This window comes from Cherax quadricarinatus, chromosome 31 (assembly GCF_038502225.1).
Source record: "Cherax quadricarinatus isolate ZL_2023a chromosome 31, ASM3850222v1, whole genome shotgun sequence".
Lineage (NCBI taxonomy): Eukaryota > Metazoa > Arthropoda > Malacostraca > Decapoda > Parastacidae > Cherax > Cherax quadricarinatus.
The window spans coordinates 11,675,602-11,692,345 of record NC_091322.1 but is presented as its reverse complement, the minus strand read 5'-3'; the positions used below and the strand labels follow the sequence as shown (position 1 = coordinate 11,692,345).

Here is a 16,744-nt window from a genome sequence, read left to right as displayed (position 1 = left end):
TTTACTTATGGCATACGTTATAGAACATTCTGGCATGATGACATTACCAGTGGTATCAAAATTGAAAGGATGTTACACATTGGTTATTATCGATGTTTTTTATATTTCCTCGGTATCTCCTGCGAGTGGCGGCATATCTGAAGCTCATTCGCAACTCGGATTTTGGCTCACAACTCAAAGCAAAAAACTGACCGAGCGACGGCTCTTAACTCAGAAAACTTGTAAGCTGGGGCACTCGTAAGTCAAGGTACCACTGTATATCAGCTGAAGTGCCTGGTTAATAAAAAATATGACAAAGGAATGAGAATATAAACCATCTTTTAACTATGGTTCATACAGCTCTGTAGAATAGGGATATTCTATGAAACTTATCATGAAAAAAAAAAAAGTCCTACTATTCAGAGGCAAATTTAACTAAAATTATTTGGTTTATTCTATCTACATCCAGAAAGATGGACTTATTAAAATAATTCCTACTGTGAAGGTTTGATGGCTTATCATACAACGAAATTATAGCAATACTGTAACGCATTTGAGGTGCTAAATTAGCCATATACAGTATATCAATTAGTGCATGCTCAGTGAAGGATAGAGGAAAAGACTACTATAATATAAGAGAGAGATCAGTCAATTAACTTAGTGGTAGTGGTTTATTGTTGGTTTAACTTTCAGGAAACTGCACGTCTCCTGGTGCAAGACTATCAAATGATGACTCGTGTGGTTAAGCATTCACTGGTTTACCAAGAACTAGGTTTTACATCCCATTTAAAAATAAAGGATCACTATACAGTAATAAATCTTAAGATGTAAACACCCTTTTGAATATCCTCAAGACATTCTAGAGTACTTACAATTTTTTAATGATAAAGCAGGTAAAACTAAAGTCTAAAATTAAAATAAACAGACTGCAGTAATATAAATAAGTTGATTATCCAGCACCACTGAAAGACGGTTGTACTGAATCAGATTTTCAAGAACACTAAACATTATTTTGGCTGGTTCCTAATGTTAGTTTGCACATTCTTTCACCACATTATTTGTTCAGGTGCTCTATAAGAATAAGGTCACAAGATGTTAAACATAAAATAAGTGATTGCAGGAAAACTGATGATTTACTGCACACTATTAGTTTATTAGTGCAATAGCTGAAGCATTATACAGGACTTAAATGAGCCAGAAACCCAAATCAACATTTCATTACACGAGGAAATGCAGCATTACTTGAGGATTTCACTTTTATATATGAAGGTGAACTCTCAAGAGAGAAAAAGCAACAAAAGATATGGCAAAATGTACTGGCACATTAAAGATAAACATGCTTATCTTGAGCAATAATTCATGCTTAAAGATGTGCAAAAGCAACATAAGCAGGTGGGCAGTATGGTATGTAATGTAATAATGCTAGTAGGCATTACTGAATATTCATGCATCAGTAATTAAAAATTTAAGGATTACCAATAATAAATGTTAGGTAATCCTCACAGAAAAAAACAGAAGTGGAGATCTTACCTACAAAATTACTAGTCTGGGATATCAACGGCCGAAACCGCTCCATTATTTCTTTCTTAGTAACCTTTAAAGCCTGAAAGATATTTGAAGATATTGCAAAACACTATTATCACACAAGAGTGAAATCTATATCTTAGTAATTGCTTTTTTTTATTTATATATTTTAAGAAATGCTTATTTCCTAGCCAAGTACAGTACTGTACTAGTCTTATGAATAGTATATACAGTACTACTGCACTTCAACCATGTGACATTTCAAATATAGAAATGCAGAAACTATCTGCATTTCAGTACATTTCTACTTTCAAAAGCTTAAGCAATATAGCCATTAAAGTTACTCTACACACAAGGGTAAGGAGAAGGGTATAATAGTATAAGTTTCTAGAACTGTCTTTCATTTCAGGCTAAGAACTGGCCTAGTTCATCAAAGTCAATCCACCAATCAATTTCAGTGGGTGTCCACATACCCTGAACTCAAACAGTGCTCTAGTACTGAACGAAAGCCTTCACAACTTGACTGTAAACTGTTTAATTTACTCTATGGGTCTGAACTTTGGGTGTCTCACAGCTCGATCGCTAGTGCACTCAGCTCACACACCGAGGTCTGGGGGTCAATCCCCAGCATGGCTGGAAAGCATTAGGGCATACTTCCATAAGACACCTGACATCCATGTTCACCCATTAGTAAAATGGGTACCTGGGTGTTAGTCAACTGGTGTGGATCGCATCCTGGGACAAAACTGACCTAATTTGCCCAAAATGCTCTGCCTAACAAGGGGCTTTCTATACAGTAGTGTCATTGATGCCAGCTAGGCCTGTATACCTTGTACATGTACTTTTAGAAACCAAGATATTATCAACTTCTGTAACACCCTATACATTCTGGTCCCAATTACTGTTTGGTAGAGTGAAGAGATTTAAGGAACTTTGCCCAATTATTCCATTCTACATAGGATTTAACCAAGGATTTCTCAGTTAAGTGAAGAGTTTGCATACACCCACACAAGCACTTTCTTTTCATAGCTACAGCACAACTGCCAAGAAATTGAGCAATGAGTTGTTATAAAGTGTCCACATGAAGAAAAAAAGTTGGTTTATATGCTTAAGGTGCTTACCAGTAGCAAAATATTCAGGTAAATGTGATTAAAGCCATGAGTACCTCAAAGATGACCCAAAGGCTGAAGCTGTCAATAATATATTATTTTCTTGGTTGAAAACTTAATAGTGGAGAATTACTTCAAGATTGACAAGACAGCATTAGCAATTTGGTCAGTATTTCTTCCTGTGTTCTGAGAATAATTTGCCATGCCCATGCCTTCTCAAGAAATTTCAACAGAATTAAGTAATTATCCTCATCTGCAAAAACCCAGTCAATTTTCATTATCTCCTGTTTATGTGGCCAATTCCTTCCAAGATTCTAAAACCAACAAGATTAAGTCCATGCAGTGGAAGCACCAGTGGGGAAGTTCCACACTGAGCCAACAGGCAAAATTAAGGTAACTCTGAAAATCAAAAGAATTGCTGGTTATTGACTGTATAATATTGGAAGCATAAATTATACATACAGAGAATTCAATCAATAGAAAAGACTCCAGAAAGCAATCAAACAGAACAGATGAAGAATTCAAGAAGCAAACATGATCTGACCCATGGCATGGCAGTCCTAAAGTTATCATGCCATGGCTTGAATCCTTTTTACTCCTGAGTTATTTCTAATTGTGTGATTACAATTTCATGAGTCAGATGAAGAATGTTTTCTTTTATTCATTCCAAAATCTGTGGACTCAAATTCTATATACAATACTTCCAAGTAAAAGCCTGAAAGAATACAACGAGGCCTGGTTGGAGTAACAGATCGATAAGATACACAAAAATGACACATGGACTATTTTTGAGAAGCAATGCTGATAGAATACTGTGTCCTGATCATTCATAAAAACAATGAACTTGTTGACTTTCCTATACTATATATAAAAATTACTTGTACATTACATACATACAACATTTTATATGAATGAATAATTATATGTACCCAGCATAGTCAACTGTCTTTAAAAGACATAATCAAGTTTACAGTTTCTTATGAAGAATTGAGACACTTATGCAACACATGGGAATCTTTATTGAAGAAACGTTTCACCACACAGTGGCTTCATCAGTCCAATACAAAGTAGAAATGGGTAAGGAGAGGAGAAGTTTGAGGTAATCGGTCCCTCAACCTGGAATCGATGTATTCAGTCCATCACTCTCGTAGGAAGTGCAGCATAGGGCCAGAGAAGTGGCTTATATACTGCAGTCAGATGAGATGAAGCAGGAGGCGGGATCACAGTGGGACCTGCCACCCGCCGCCTCCTGCTTCATCTCATCTGACTGCAGTATATAAGCCACCTCTGGCCCTATGCTGCACTTCCTACAAGAGTGATGACTGAACACATCGATTCCAGGTTGAGGGACTGATTACCTCAAACTTCTCCTCTCCTTACCCATTTCTACTTTGTATTGGACTGATAAAGCCACTGTGTGGTGAAATGTTTCTTCAATAAAGATTCCCATGTGTTGCATAAGTGTCTCAATTCTTCAACTTGTCGGTTTTCAAAACCATTCATCACAGTTTCTTATAAAATACATACTGTACTTTATACACTTTATGCATTTTCTATATACACACTGTGCTGCATTTATTTTAAAAAATATATACATACAAGCTTCTAGTAATCAGTATCATACTCTGTTCTAAACAAGTAAATCAATAATCGACTTCTTTAGTGAGGAAACTTGTGAAACCAATCATTCGAGTTTAAGAGGCACGGACAGGAGATGACACTCAATCCCCACAACCACAAATAAGCAAGTACTTTTCTACACATTCACTAGGTACTCTGGTACACATCTGCATGGTCATTGGTACATCTTCACCAAGACACCCTTACATACTTTTATTGACAATACTTGAATAATTAAAACACAGGCACCATTCTAACTTTTCACCAGATGTCTTCTGCAAATAGATCGAACAAGCTTTGTTTATTCATGGGGGATATGTAATAGTTATTGTTGTTGTACAGGTAATAGTGGTTGTAATGCTTTTGGTTATAACAGTTGTTACTGTTTAATAGTAATATGCTGTTGTAACTGTGATAATAGCTGTTACTATTAAAATAATTGTTGTAATAGTGGTTAATGTTATAGGTAATACAGTGAAACCTCGGGTTACGAATTTAATCTGTTCCGTGGACTTGTTCGTATCCTGATTTGTTCATATGCTGGGTCAATTTTCCTCACTTAAATTAATTAAAATGCAATTAATTCGTTCCAGCTGAATTCCTGCTCTCAGGAGGCATGACAAAATAACCCTAATATCAACTCTACAGCTCATTTGTCTGTCACAATTCATCTAATATGACATAACAAACAATATAAATAACATAGAAACCTGATATACACTCTAGAATGAATAAAATATGTCATAACATGGACAGCAGAGGGAGGTGGATTGTGGTCAGGAGTGGTCGCACATTCTCGCTATGAAAACGTCAGAGGTGTTATTATAAGAGATAACAGAGTTTGTGAGGCTAACTGAATTAGATCTTGTGTACATACGACATTTACATACCTTGGAGAAGAAATGCAGAGCGGCATATCCTGTCAGGAGTTCACACTTTTCTTAAGAACTGCTATGTACAATTTTAATGTTTATCTCACTACACTATATATTTCCTGAGAGCTGTTTCTCCATCAACCATGTCAACAGCAGCTTTACCAATTTTTTATTTGACAGAGTTCTACTGCTTTGAAATTACAGTAATGCCCTTTGCTGTCGCTATAGTCTTTATAGACTCCTGCTTCAGTATTGTACATATAGTAGATTACAGTGGACACCCAGTTTGCGATGCTATCAGTATCCGATAAATCCGGTAACCGATGCATTATATCGCCAAAAATTTGCCTCGGTTCCCGTTACAAAACCCGGTATGCGATGCGATTCATATGAGACATGTCCACGTGTGGCCTGAACTTCCCCGTGTGTACCAGTGTTTACAAGCCAGCCAGTGTGCGCGCATCTAAGGATACATTCGGTACATTCCATATTATCCATATTATCACTGTTTTTGGTGCTTGTTTCTGCAAAATAAGTCACCAAAGGCCCCAAGAAAGCTTCTAGTGTCAACCCTTCAAGACCAAGGGTGCTAATGACTACTGAAATGAAGAAAGAGATAATTGCAAAGTACAAAAGTGGAGTGCGTGTGTTGGAGCTGGTCAGGTTGTATAGTAAACCCCAATCAACCATCTCTACTATAGTGAGCAGGAAAACAGCAATCAAGGAAGCTGTTCTTGCAAAAGGTGCAACTGTGATTACGAAACAGCGACCGCAAGTGTTAGAAAATGTTGAGAGACTGTTATTGGTGTGGATAAATGAAAAACAGATAGCAGGAGATAGCATCTCTCAAGCGATCATTTGTGAAAAGGCTAGGCAGTTGCATGACGATTTGGTAAAGAAATTGCCTGCAACTAGTGGTGATGTGAGTGAATTTAAGGCCAGCAGAGGTTGGTTTGAAAGATTTAAGAATCGTAGTGGCATACATTGTGTGATTAGGCATGGTGAGGCTGCCAGTTCAGACCACAAACGGATGAAAAATATGTGCATGAATTCAAGGAGTACAAAGAGGCTGAAGGATTGAAACCTGAACAAGTGTTTAATTGTGACGAAACATGCCTGTTTTGGAAGAAATTGCCAAGCAGGACCTACATTACTCAGGAGGAAAAGCTACCTCAAGTCCTAATGGAGGGGGATTCCCCTTCTAAACAATAGGCTCAACACTCTCCCCTCCTCCCATCCCATCAATCATCACCAGATCTTCATTAAAGGTAGTGTCAATTATTCTATTGTTATTATTCTATTGTTATTGTTGTTATTGTAATTATTCTATTGCATTAAACTTAATATTTCATTTGGTAAAAGTTTTTTTTTTCATACTTTTGGGTGTCTTGCACGGATTAATTTGATTTCCATTATTTCTTATGGGGAAAACTGATTCGCTTTCCGATAATTTTGGTTTATGATGAGCTCTCAGGAACGGATTAATATCGCGAATCGGGGGTCCACTGTATTATTATTATAATCATGGGGAAGGATTAAACCCATAGGTATACATAGTAAAGGGGCTACGCTTGTACTCAACTCACCAAGTCCTCAACCCTCGTACCTAGTCTGTGCTTATTAATCATTTCTTGCTTTAATTCCATGAAAATTATCCTCTTTTTCTTCTCGGCAGTGTCCTTTGCACTTGCTTCCTTAGGACCCATGGTTAGAAGAAAGAAATCTGGCGAATTAACTGCACGAAACTTAAGGAAATCACGAGAATTCCTTGCACCTTGAGGGTAGCTCCGTAAGCACGTGCACTGGTGACCTTTGTGGTGGTGTTCAGACTAAATTATATACAGTACGTACGTAGTATAGTGGACCCCTGCATAACGATCACCTCCGAATGCGACCAATTATGTAAGTGTATTTATATAAGTGCGTTTGTACGTGTATGTTTGGGGGTCTGAAATGGACTAATCTACTTCACAATATTCCTTATGGGAACAAATTCGGTCAATACTGGCACCTGAACATACTTCTGGAGTGAAAAAATATCGTTAACCGGGGGTCCACTGTATTATTATAATTATTACTGTACTATTAAGTATCATTATGTTATATATCATTATTATTTTATTATTATTATATAGTACTATATTATTATTATTTTTTTTTTATTATCACACTGGCCGATTCCCACAAAGGCAGGGTGGCCCGAAAAAGAAAAACTTTCACCATCATTCACTCCATCATTGTCTTGCCAGAAGGGTGCTTTACACTACAGTTTTTAAACTGCAACATTAACACCCCTCCTTCAGAGTGCAGGCACTGTACTTCCCATCTCCAGGACTCAAGTCCGGCCTGCCGGTTTCCCTGAACCCCTTCATAAATGTTACTTTGCTCACACTCCAACAGCACGTCAAGTATTAAAAACCATTCGTCTCCATTCACTCCTATCAAACACGCTCACGCATGCCTGCTGGAAGTCCAAGCCCCTCGCACACAAAACCTCCTTTACCCCCTCTCTCCAACCTTTCCTAGGCCGACCCCTACCCCGCCTTCCTTCCACTACAGACTGATACACTCTTGAAGTCACTCTGTTTCGCTCCATTCTCTCTACATGTCCGAACCACCTCAACAACCCTTCCTCAGCCCTCTGGACAACAGTTTTGGTAATCCCGCACCTCCTCCTAACTTTCAAACTACGAATTCTCTGCATTATATTCACACCACACATTGCCCTCAGACATGACATCTCCACTGCCTCCAGCCTTCTCCTCGCTGCAACATTCATCACCCATGCTTCACACCCATATAAGAGCGTTGGTAAAACTATACTCTCATACATTCCCCTCTTTGCCTCCAAGGATGAAGTTCTTTGTCTCCACAGACTCCTAAGTGCACCACTCACTCTTTTCCCCTCATCAATTCTATGATTCACCTCATCTTTCATAGACCCATCCGCTGACACGTCCAATCCCAAATATCTGAATACATTCACCTCCTCCATACTCTCTCCCTCCAATCTGAAATTCAATCTTTCATCACCTAATCTTTTTGTTATCCTCATAACCTTACTCTTTCCTGTATTCACCTTTAATTTTCTTCTTTTGCACACCCTACCAAATTCATCCACCAATCTCTGCAACTTCTCTTCAGAATCTCCCAAGAGCACAGTGTCATCAGCAAAGAGCAGCTGTGACAACTCCCACTTTGTGTGTGATTCTTTATCTTTTAACTCCACGCCTCTTGCCAAGACCCTCGCATTTACTTCTCTTACAACCCCATCTATAAATATATTAAACAACCACGGTGACATCACACATCCTTGTCTAAGGCCTACTTTTACTGGGAAATAATTTCCCTCTTTCCTACATACTCTAACTTGAGCCTCACTATCCTCGTAAAAACTCTTCACTGCTTTCAGTAACCTACCTCCTACACCATACACTTGCAACATCTGCCACATTGCCCCCCTATCCGCCCTCTCATACGCCTTTTCCAAATCCATAAATGCCACAAAGACCTCTTTAGCCTTATCTTAATACTGTTCACTTATATGTTTCACTGTAAACACCTGGTCCACACACCCCCTACCTTTCCTAAAGCCTCCTTGTTCATCTGCTATCCTATTTTCCGTCTTACTCTTAATTCTTTCAATAATAACTCTACCATACACTTTACCAGGTATACTCAGCAGACTTATCCCCCTATAATTTTTGCACTCTCTTTTATCCCCTTTGCCTTTATACAAAGGAACTATGCATGCTCTCTGCCAATCCCTAGGTACCTTACCCTCTTCCATACATTTATTAAATAATTGCACCAACCACTCCAAAACTATATCCCCACCTGCTTTTAACATTTCTATCTTTATCCCATCAATCCCGGCTGCCTTACCCCCTTTCATTTTACCTACTGCCTCACGAACTTCCCCCACACTCACAACTGGCTCTTCCTCACTCCTACAATATGTTATTCCTCCTTGTCCTATACACGAAATCACAGCTTCCCTATCTTCATCAACATTTAACAATTCCTCAAATATTCCCTCCATCTTCCCAATACCTCTAACTCTCCATTTAATAACTCTCCTCTCCTATTTTTAACTGACAAATCCATTTGTTCTCTAGGCTTTCTTAACTTGTTAATCTCACTCCAAAACTTTTTCTTATTTTCAACAAAATATGTTGATAACATCTCACCCACTCTCTCATTTGCTCTCTTTTTACATTGCTTCACCACTCTCTTAACCTCTCTCTTTTTCTCCATATACTCTTCCCTCCTTGCATCACTTCTACTTTGTAAAAACTTCTCATATGCTAACTTTTTCTCCCTTACTACTCTCTTTACATCATCATTCCACCAATCGCTCCTCTTCCCTCCCGCACCCACTTTATACATTATTATGTATTATCATTATTATTAGTACGTATTATAATAATAATTATTCTTTCTTCTTTCAACAAACCGGCCGTATCTCACCATGGGAGGGTGGTACAAAAAGAAAAAGAAAAGTTTCTCTTTTAAAATTTAGTAATTTATACAGGAAAAGGGGTTACTAGCCCCTTCCTCCCGGCATTTTAGTCGCCAATTACAACACGCATGGCTTATGGAGGAAGAATTCCGCTCCACTTCCCCATGGAGATAAGAGGAAATAAACAAGAACAAGAACTAAAAAGAAAATAGAAGAAAACTCAGAGGGGTGTGCATATATATGCTTGTACATGTATGTGTAGTGTGACCTAAGTGTAAGTAGAAGTAGCAAGACATACCTGAAATCTTGCATGTTTATGAGACTGACAAAAGACACCAGCAATCCTACCATCATGTAAAACAATTACAGGCTTTCGTTTTACACTCACTTGGCAGGATGGTAGTACCTCCCTGGGCGGTTGCTGTCTACCAACCTACTACCTAGGAATAATAATTATTATTATTAATTTAGAGACCTGGAGCACAGATCCAATTCCCTAGATCAAGAGCCCCTCACCACATATGTACGTACTACTACTACTACTACTACTGCTAATAATAATAATAATAATAGTAATAATAATAATAATAATAATAATAATAATAATAATAATAATAATAATTATAACAATAATAATACAATAGTAATAATAATAACAGTAAGGAGAAACTTCAAAAGGCTGCCAGTAGTTGGTGCCACCATCAGCAAAACACTGGTAACCACTACAAGTACACTTTTCACCTGTCTAGACTTAAGTGTAGTCTTAAGTAAGCATTTCTGCCCGTAATGCCTCACCATGATAGTGACTTTCTTTGTTCCAATCATATTATATGTAAACACACATTTTAACCTTTGCAAAGAAATATATATTTTATTTATTTAAGGAACCTCCCTTGAGGGGGAAGTTTGCATCCTGAAATTTCTTTTGTATCCTGAAGCAAAAAATCGACCAAACGACAGTTCGTATCCTGAAAAATTCACATGGTGTGGCGTTCGTAACTGGTCACAGACCGGGCCGCGGGGGCGTTGACCCCCGGAACTCTCTCCAGGTAAACTCCAGGTAAACTCCAGGAGGTTCCACTGTACAAGGATAATACAGTATTTATTATTGTTATAATAGTTTTTCTGTAATTATTGTTGTCGTAATGGCTAATGTTGGCATAGTTATTATAAAGGCAATATTTATTAGTTTTAATATTTTTTCTGCTGTAATTATTGTTGTAATTATTATTGTCATTATTATTATTATTATGTATTATTATTATTATTATTATTATTATTATTATTGTCATTAGTTCTGAACACCAACAATAGTGATAATAGTAATAAAATGATAATTACTTGATCACATTATGTAAATTTAATTATAATATGCTATAACTGGCTTATCACTGGCCTTGAAAACAGTGACTAAAAATAATCTTATAATGGATAGTGGGCATCCATGATTAAATTAACATTATCTGAATAAACTTTACTGACAAATACCTACTGTTTATGTTTAATAATAATTATTATTATAATCATGGGGAAATAATAAACCTGTAGGAATCACATAGTAAATGAAGAATGGAAGGTAATCAAGTCTGATCCATAGAAAGGGAGGACACTAACTCCTTGGAACAAGAGCTCTTCACCAGCATCAAGGCACCTTTCTCCTCCTTTTGCCTTGAAGGTTGTTTATTTAAGATGTAACAGTGCAAACACTTTTATATGTAAAATATTTCAATGGTTAGAACCTTAATAAATGTTATCTTAATGATATTATTATTATTATTATAATCAAAAAGAAGCGCTAAGCCACAAGGGCTATACAGCTATCTTAATGATAACAATGATATACAGTATTTACAAAAAAATGCTAATTCTATCTCAAAGATAGATAAATGGTGTTCAAAACCTAGACACCTACTTTAAGTACTACATTATGCTTACCCTCCCTAGTACAACACTGGAACCAAATCCAACATTATACTAGGAAAAGAACATAATTTTGTGTTCAAGGACATATACACCAAGTGATATGTATCTCTCAGTGTATATACAGTGACAGTTTTAGTATGTTAATTCTAACACAAAATTGGTTATAACACTACAGCCACAAACACCACTCAACATGTGATGAAAACATTGTTTCAGCTGCTTCGTGACTTCGGCTGCTTTGTGACTTCGGTAGTTTACGAAATAAGAAAGGAACGTGTTACTTAAGGAGGAATTTCGTTTTCTGTCAATATCCCAGTACAGTATCCATATTTCAAAAATAGCTTGTCTCAAAACTTTATCAATTTACTTTAATTTTGAAACACTGGACTTGGTTTAGTTTCAGTGGCTTGGCACTGGGCATAACTGGGAGAACTACAGCCCACCCCACACCCCAAACTTATAGCTCCCATCACTGACCTTCAGTTTATAGGATGCAGGGCAGTTTTTGGAGACATTTTATGGAAAACTGTGTCTAATAAGCTGCAAAATACGGTAATAGATTTGAAATCCAATAAACCCACCCATTTTGTAGTACAGTAATCACAAGTAGGTGGCCAGGCTTCAAACATGTATCATACAGCAATAAAGGACTGGAATAAACTCCCTAATCACATCATGGTTAGTCACAGTAGTGAATTATGTTCCTCAATCTATGACTAGAGCTAAATAATTTCTAATGAACAAAGCTGCAAAGGAAGAAAAGTGATTTTTTTTTTTTTTTGGTAATGCTGAAGATTTTATTTAAATTATTAACCTAGAGGGTTAGTAACTTAGGATAACCCAAAAGTGCTATGTCATCTGACTGTCTAGTGTAATTACTTTACTCACGGAAAACACAAGGATGTACGTACTTATTTTAATCTAAACGCTGGCATCACCAACATAAGAGAGCTACTGACAATGCTGGATGCTGCTCTACATATAAGAACATAAGAACATATGAAAGGAGGAACACTGCAGGAGGCCTGTTGGCCCATACTAGGCAAGTCCTTTACAATTCATCCCACTAACAAAACATTTGCCCAACCCAATTTTCAATGCCACCCAAGAATAAGCTCTGATGTGAAAGCCCCACTCAAATCCAATCCCTCCCACTCATGTACTTAATCAACCTAAATTTGAAACTACCCAAAGTCCCAGCCTCAATAACCCAACTAGGTAGACTGTTCCACTCATCAACTACCCTATTTCCAAACCAATACTTTCCTATGTCCTTTCTAAATCTAAACTTATCTAATTTAAATCCATTACTGCGGGTTCTCTCTTGGAGAGACATCCTCAAGACCTTATTAATATCCCCTTTATTAATACCTATCTTCCACTTATACACTTCGATCAGGTCTCCCCTCATTCTTCATCTAACAAGTGAATGTAACTTAAGAGTCTTCAATCTTTCTTCATAAGGAAGATTTCTAATGCTATGTATTAATTTAGTCATCCTACGCTGAATGTTTTCTAACGAATTTATGTCCATTCTGTAATATGGAGACCAGAACTGAGCTGCATAATCTAGGTGAGGCCTTACTAATGATGTATAAAGCTGCAGTATGACCTCTGGACTTCTGTTGCTTACACTTCTTGATATAAATCCCAGTAATCTATTTGCCTTATTACGTACGCTTAGGCATTGCTGTCTTGGTTTAAGGTTGCTGCTCACCATAACCTCCAAGTCCTTTTTGCAATCTGTATGGCTAAGTTCTACATCATTTAACTTATAAGTACTAGGGTTATGGGCACTCCCAAGCTTCAGAACCTTGCATTTATCTACATTCAACTGCATCTGCCACTTTTCTGACCAAGAATAGAGTTTGTTTAAATCCTCCTGAAGTTCCATAACATCTACGTTTGAATCAATTATCCTACCTATCTTTGTGTCATCGGCGAATTTGCTCATATCACTAGTAATTCCCTCATCAAGATCATTGATATATATTATAAACAACAACGGGCCCAAGACTGATCCCTGTGGAACGCCACTTGTTACAGATCCCCACTCGGATTTAACCCCATTTATGGACACTCTCTGCTTGTCTTTCTTCAAAGGAAGATTGTGTTAAGCTGAACTTCCCTGACAACACCCCGCTGCCTGCTAAGTGTGCATGGCTAATGGAAGCTGTAAACAAGCATCCTAACTCAAGGATCCAATTTAGGAAAAACACACACAACTTTGTGTTTGTGGAACAGAATGCAGAACTGATCAATGATCTACTTAGTACACCTTATGGAGATATTAAGCTGCTCCGACCTCCATCAGACACTCACCACTTTAAAAAATGGGTCAGTATCATAATCTTTGGATACCCTCACTGCATGGACCTATCCCATTTGACTCTCAGTGAGCATATCATCAAGCCTAAAAGACTTAAAGGAAAATCCCAAATTATTGCCAGTTGGGTAGGTCCTGTGCCCCTCCCCCGGAATATCTGGGTGCATGGTTTACGTTTCCTAAACATTGAAGTGTATCTACCCCCTAAACGTAGGTGTTACAAATGCCAGCACTATGGCCATGTTGCAGTAGACTGTGGAATACTACATTCTTGGTGTGGTAAGTGTGCTGGGAAACATTCCACTAGAGAATGCACAGTAGGCCCTGACAGCCAAAAATTTAAGTGTATTAACTGTAAAGAAGTTGGGGTTACAGTTTCCCACAAGGACTGCAGTCAGAACCCAAACAACCTTCGATGTAAACCTGATAACAGCCCTTTAATGGTAACTGAGGATGAGGCCATCCAGTCTACCACAGCCAGATCTGAGACTGAACCTCTGCAAAGTGTGCAAGAACCCCACCTCACTGCAAATGATTCTGGTGATACCAGAATGCCATCACACACACCAGCTGTGGAGGAGCTAGCCATCCCTGCTAGCACATATGGAACTACTGGTCTGCCACTACAGATACCTATGGCTACACCTGAATATGGGGATGAGTTTGTCATTTCTCCCAATACACACAACTACAACAGTCAGACGGACACCACACAGGTAACCCCCCTGGAAATTGGAGATGAGTCAGATGCACAGGACCTACCTGCAATGAATGATGAAACAGAGAACACTAATGTAACCATGGTACCTGTTAAGGTGATAGGTGTTAAAGAAAGCACTAACCCAGAAGTGCCATCCTCCGGAGAGGCATTCGATTCGCCTGACCTTCCTCATATTATAACAAATTTCCAGAAAAAAATTGAGCATCTTGAACAGATCCTGACAAGTTTAATAAATATATGTAATCAGGATGATGCTCTTGAGCATGGTGATGATGTCAAAAGTGCAGCAATCTCCGTTCAGCTTCCAGCAATTTGTGAGAAAGAAGCCCATGACTCTTGCCTTCAAGACTTGCCTTTTAACTGGTTGCCAAGATGCCGAAAAATGCTTAAAAATAAAGATCCTGAAGATAAAGACGTACAAACTATGCTATTTGCTCTTAAGTGTCTGCACACTGTAGTCAAAGCATAATAGTTTTACCATCTTATGAGCAAGAGATTGTAATAACTCACTACAATGGATACATTACAAATCTTTTCATGGAACATTGCTTCCATCAGGAAGAGGTTGTCTGACTTACATCATATTAGTGCAACCAAGAATATTGATGTCATCTGTTTGCAGGAATGTAGATTGAAAGATGGAGCACCTCCACCAAACTTGCCTGGATATGCAGCTTATAACCTAAGGTCAACCAACTGTTGTGTGATGTATGTCAGAAAGAACTTGCCACATTCACTCCTTTCCTTGCAGAGTCGAGTTAACATGCAGTATCATGGTGTCAAAGTATATGCAGGCGATTTTTCCATAAACATTTTTAATCTCTATGCATGCCCCAGCGAACCAGCTTCAACCTGATGCTTTACCAGATCGCATCAATAGTGAACCTACCATCATTCTTGGAGATTTTAATGCCAGACATAAGATTATTGGTGGGTCTATAACAAACACCAATGGAACTAAACTAGTGAGATTGCTAAATGAGCATGATAATGTTTGAATTGTGGGCACTACTGAGCCTACTCACATATATGGTGGCATACTAGATCTGTGTCTTGGATTTAATACATCATATACGATGCATGACTCTGTCATAGTTGATGATGATCTATCTCATCACTTCCCAAGACTAACAACTGTCAATCTTGATCACATCTCCAGCAATCAAGGAGCTAAATACAGAAGGAGGAAACTTATTCTCAAACCAGAACACAGAGACAGCTTTATTAACCACTTGGATCAATGGTATAAGAATTACGAGCCCATTGGCACACAAAAATTTAATGATGATTTAACCCTTTGAGGGTTTTCGTCGTACTAGTACGTCTTACACGTAGGGGTTTTTGACGTACTAGTACGCATAAATTCTAGCGGCCTCAAATCTAGTGGGAGAAAGCTGGTAGGCCTTCTTATGAAAGAATGGGTCTATGTGGTCAGTGTGCACAGTCTAAAAAAAATCCTGCAGCACACAGTGCATAATGAGAAAAAAAAAACTTTGACCATTTTTTTGGAATAAATCAGCGACTTTGCAGTGTATTTTCGTATGGTATTTATTGTTGTATTCTAGTTTTCTTGGTCTCATTTTATAGAATGGAAGACATATTACAGAAATTGAGATGATTTTGGCTGGTTTTACAATGAAAGGTGCCTTGAAATTGAGCTCAAAGTAGCAGAAATGTTCGATTTTTACCAAACTTCAAAAGTAAACAAATCGTGCCAAGCGTGCAATACACGTCAACTGGTGAGTCTAATATTCTTTCACAAGTGCACCAATAATATTTATACCATTTTTTACACTAATGCAGTAGTCTGCATAACAGTAAATCTTATATTTTTTGTGAGAATAAAAATTCAAAATGGAAAGCAAAAGAATATAAGAGGGGCCTTGAGACGTGACTAATGACTAGAGGAAATGTCATTTTAGTGCCAGGAATGTCTTTCTTGTTTATTCTGGACTCTATTCGGAAATTGGCATCTTTTGAAATTTGTGTGAAATTGGCAAAATTGCTAAATTCTGACCACTGTACTGGATAGTTGAATTTCATAAATGGGTGGTTTCTTGCACCCATTCGATAGAAAAAGTGGAGTTCTAGCGAAATATTCATGTTTTTTGTCGACTAGTACAGCGAAATTGGCCGAAAATGGGGCTCAAAGTGGGCAAAATCGCCGATGCGTAAACATCGCCGAGACCGCTAACTTTGCGAGAG

General features: G+C 37.9%; 1 protein-coding gene across 10 annotated transcripts in view; it reads right to left on the bottom strand.

Moving 5' to 3' along the window:
• The window catches only part of TBC1D5 (TBC1 domain family member 5), a 125,914-nt gene that overhangs the window by 101,311 nt on the left and 7,859 nt on the right, over positions 1-16,744 (bottom strand). For 5 of the 10 annotated variants that reach the window (XM_053789322.2, XM_053789341.2, XM_053789358.2 and 2 more), the window contains exon 2: positions 1,510-1,582. The exons of 4 other annotated variants lie outside the window; for them this stretch is intronic. In XM_053789322.2, the coding sequence (XP_053645297.1) occupies positions 1,510-1,555 (46 nt within the window). In that variant the 5' untranslated portion in view covers positions 1,556-1,582. Of the gene's footprint in view, positions 1-1,509; positions 1,583-2,624; positions 2,645-16,744 lie in introns of those variants that run through there. One more of the 10 variants, XM_053789392.2, reaches the window with a different exon arrangement.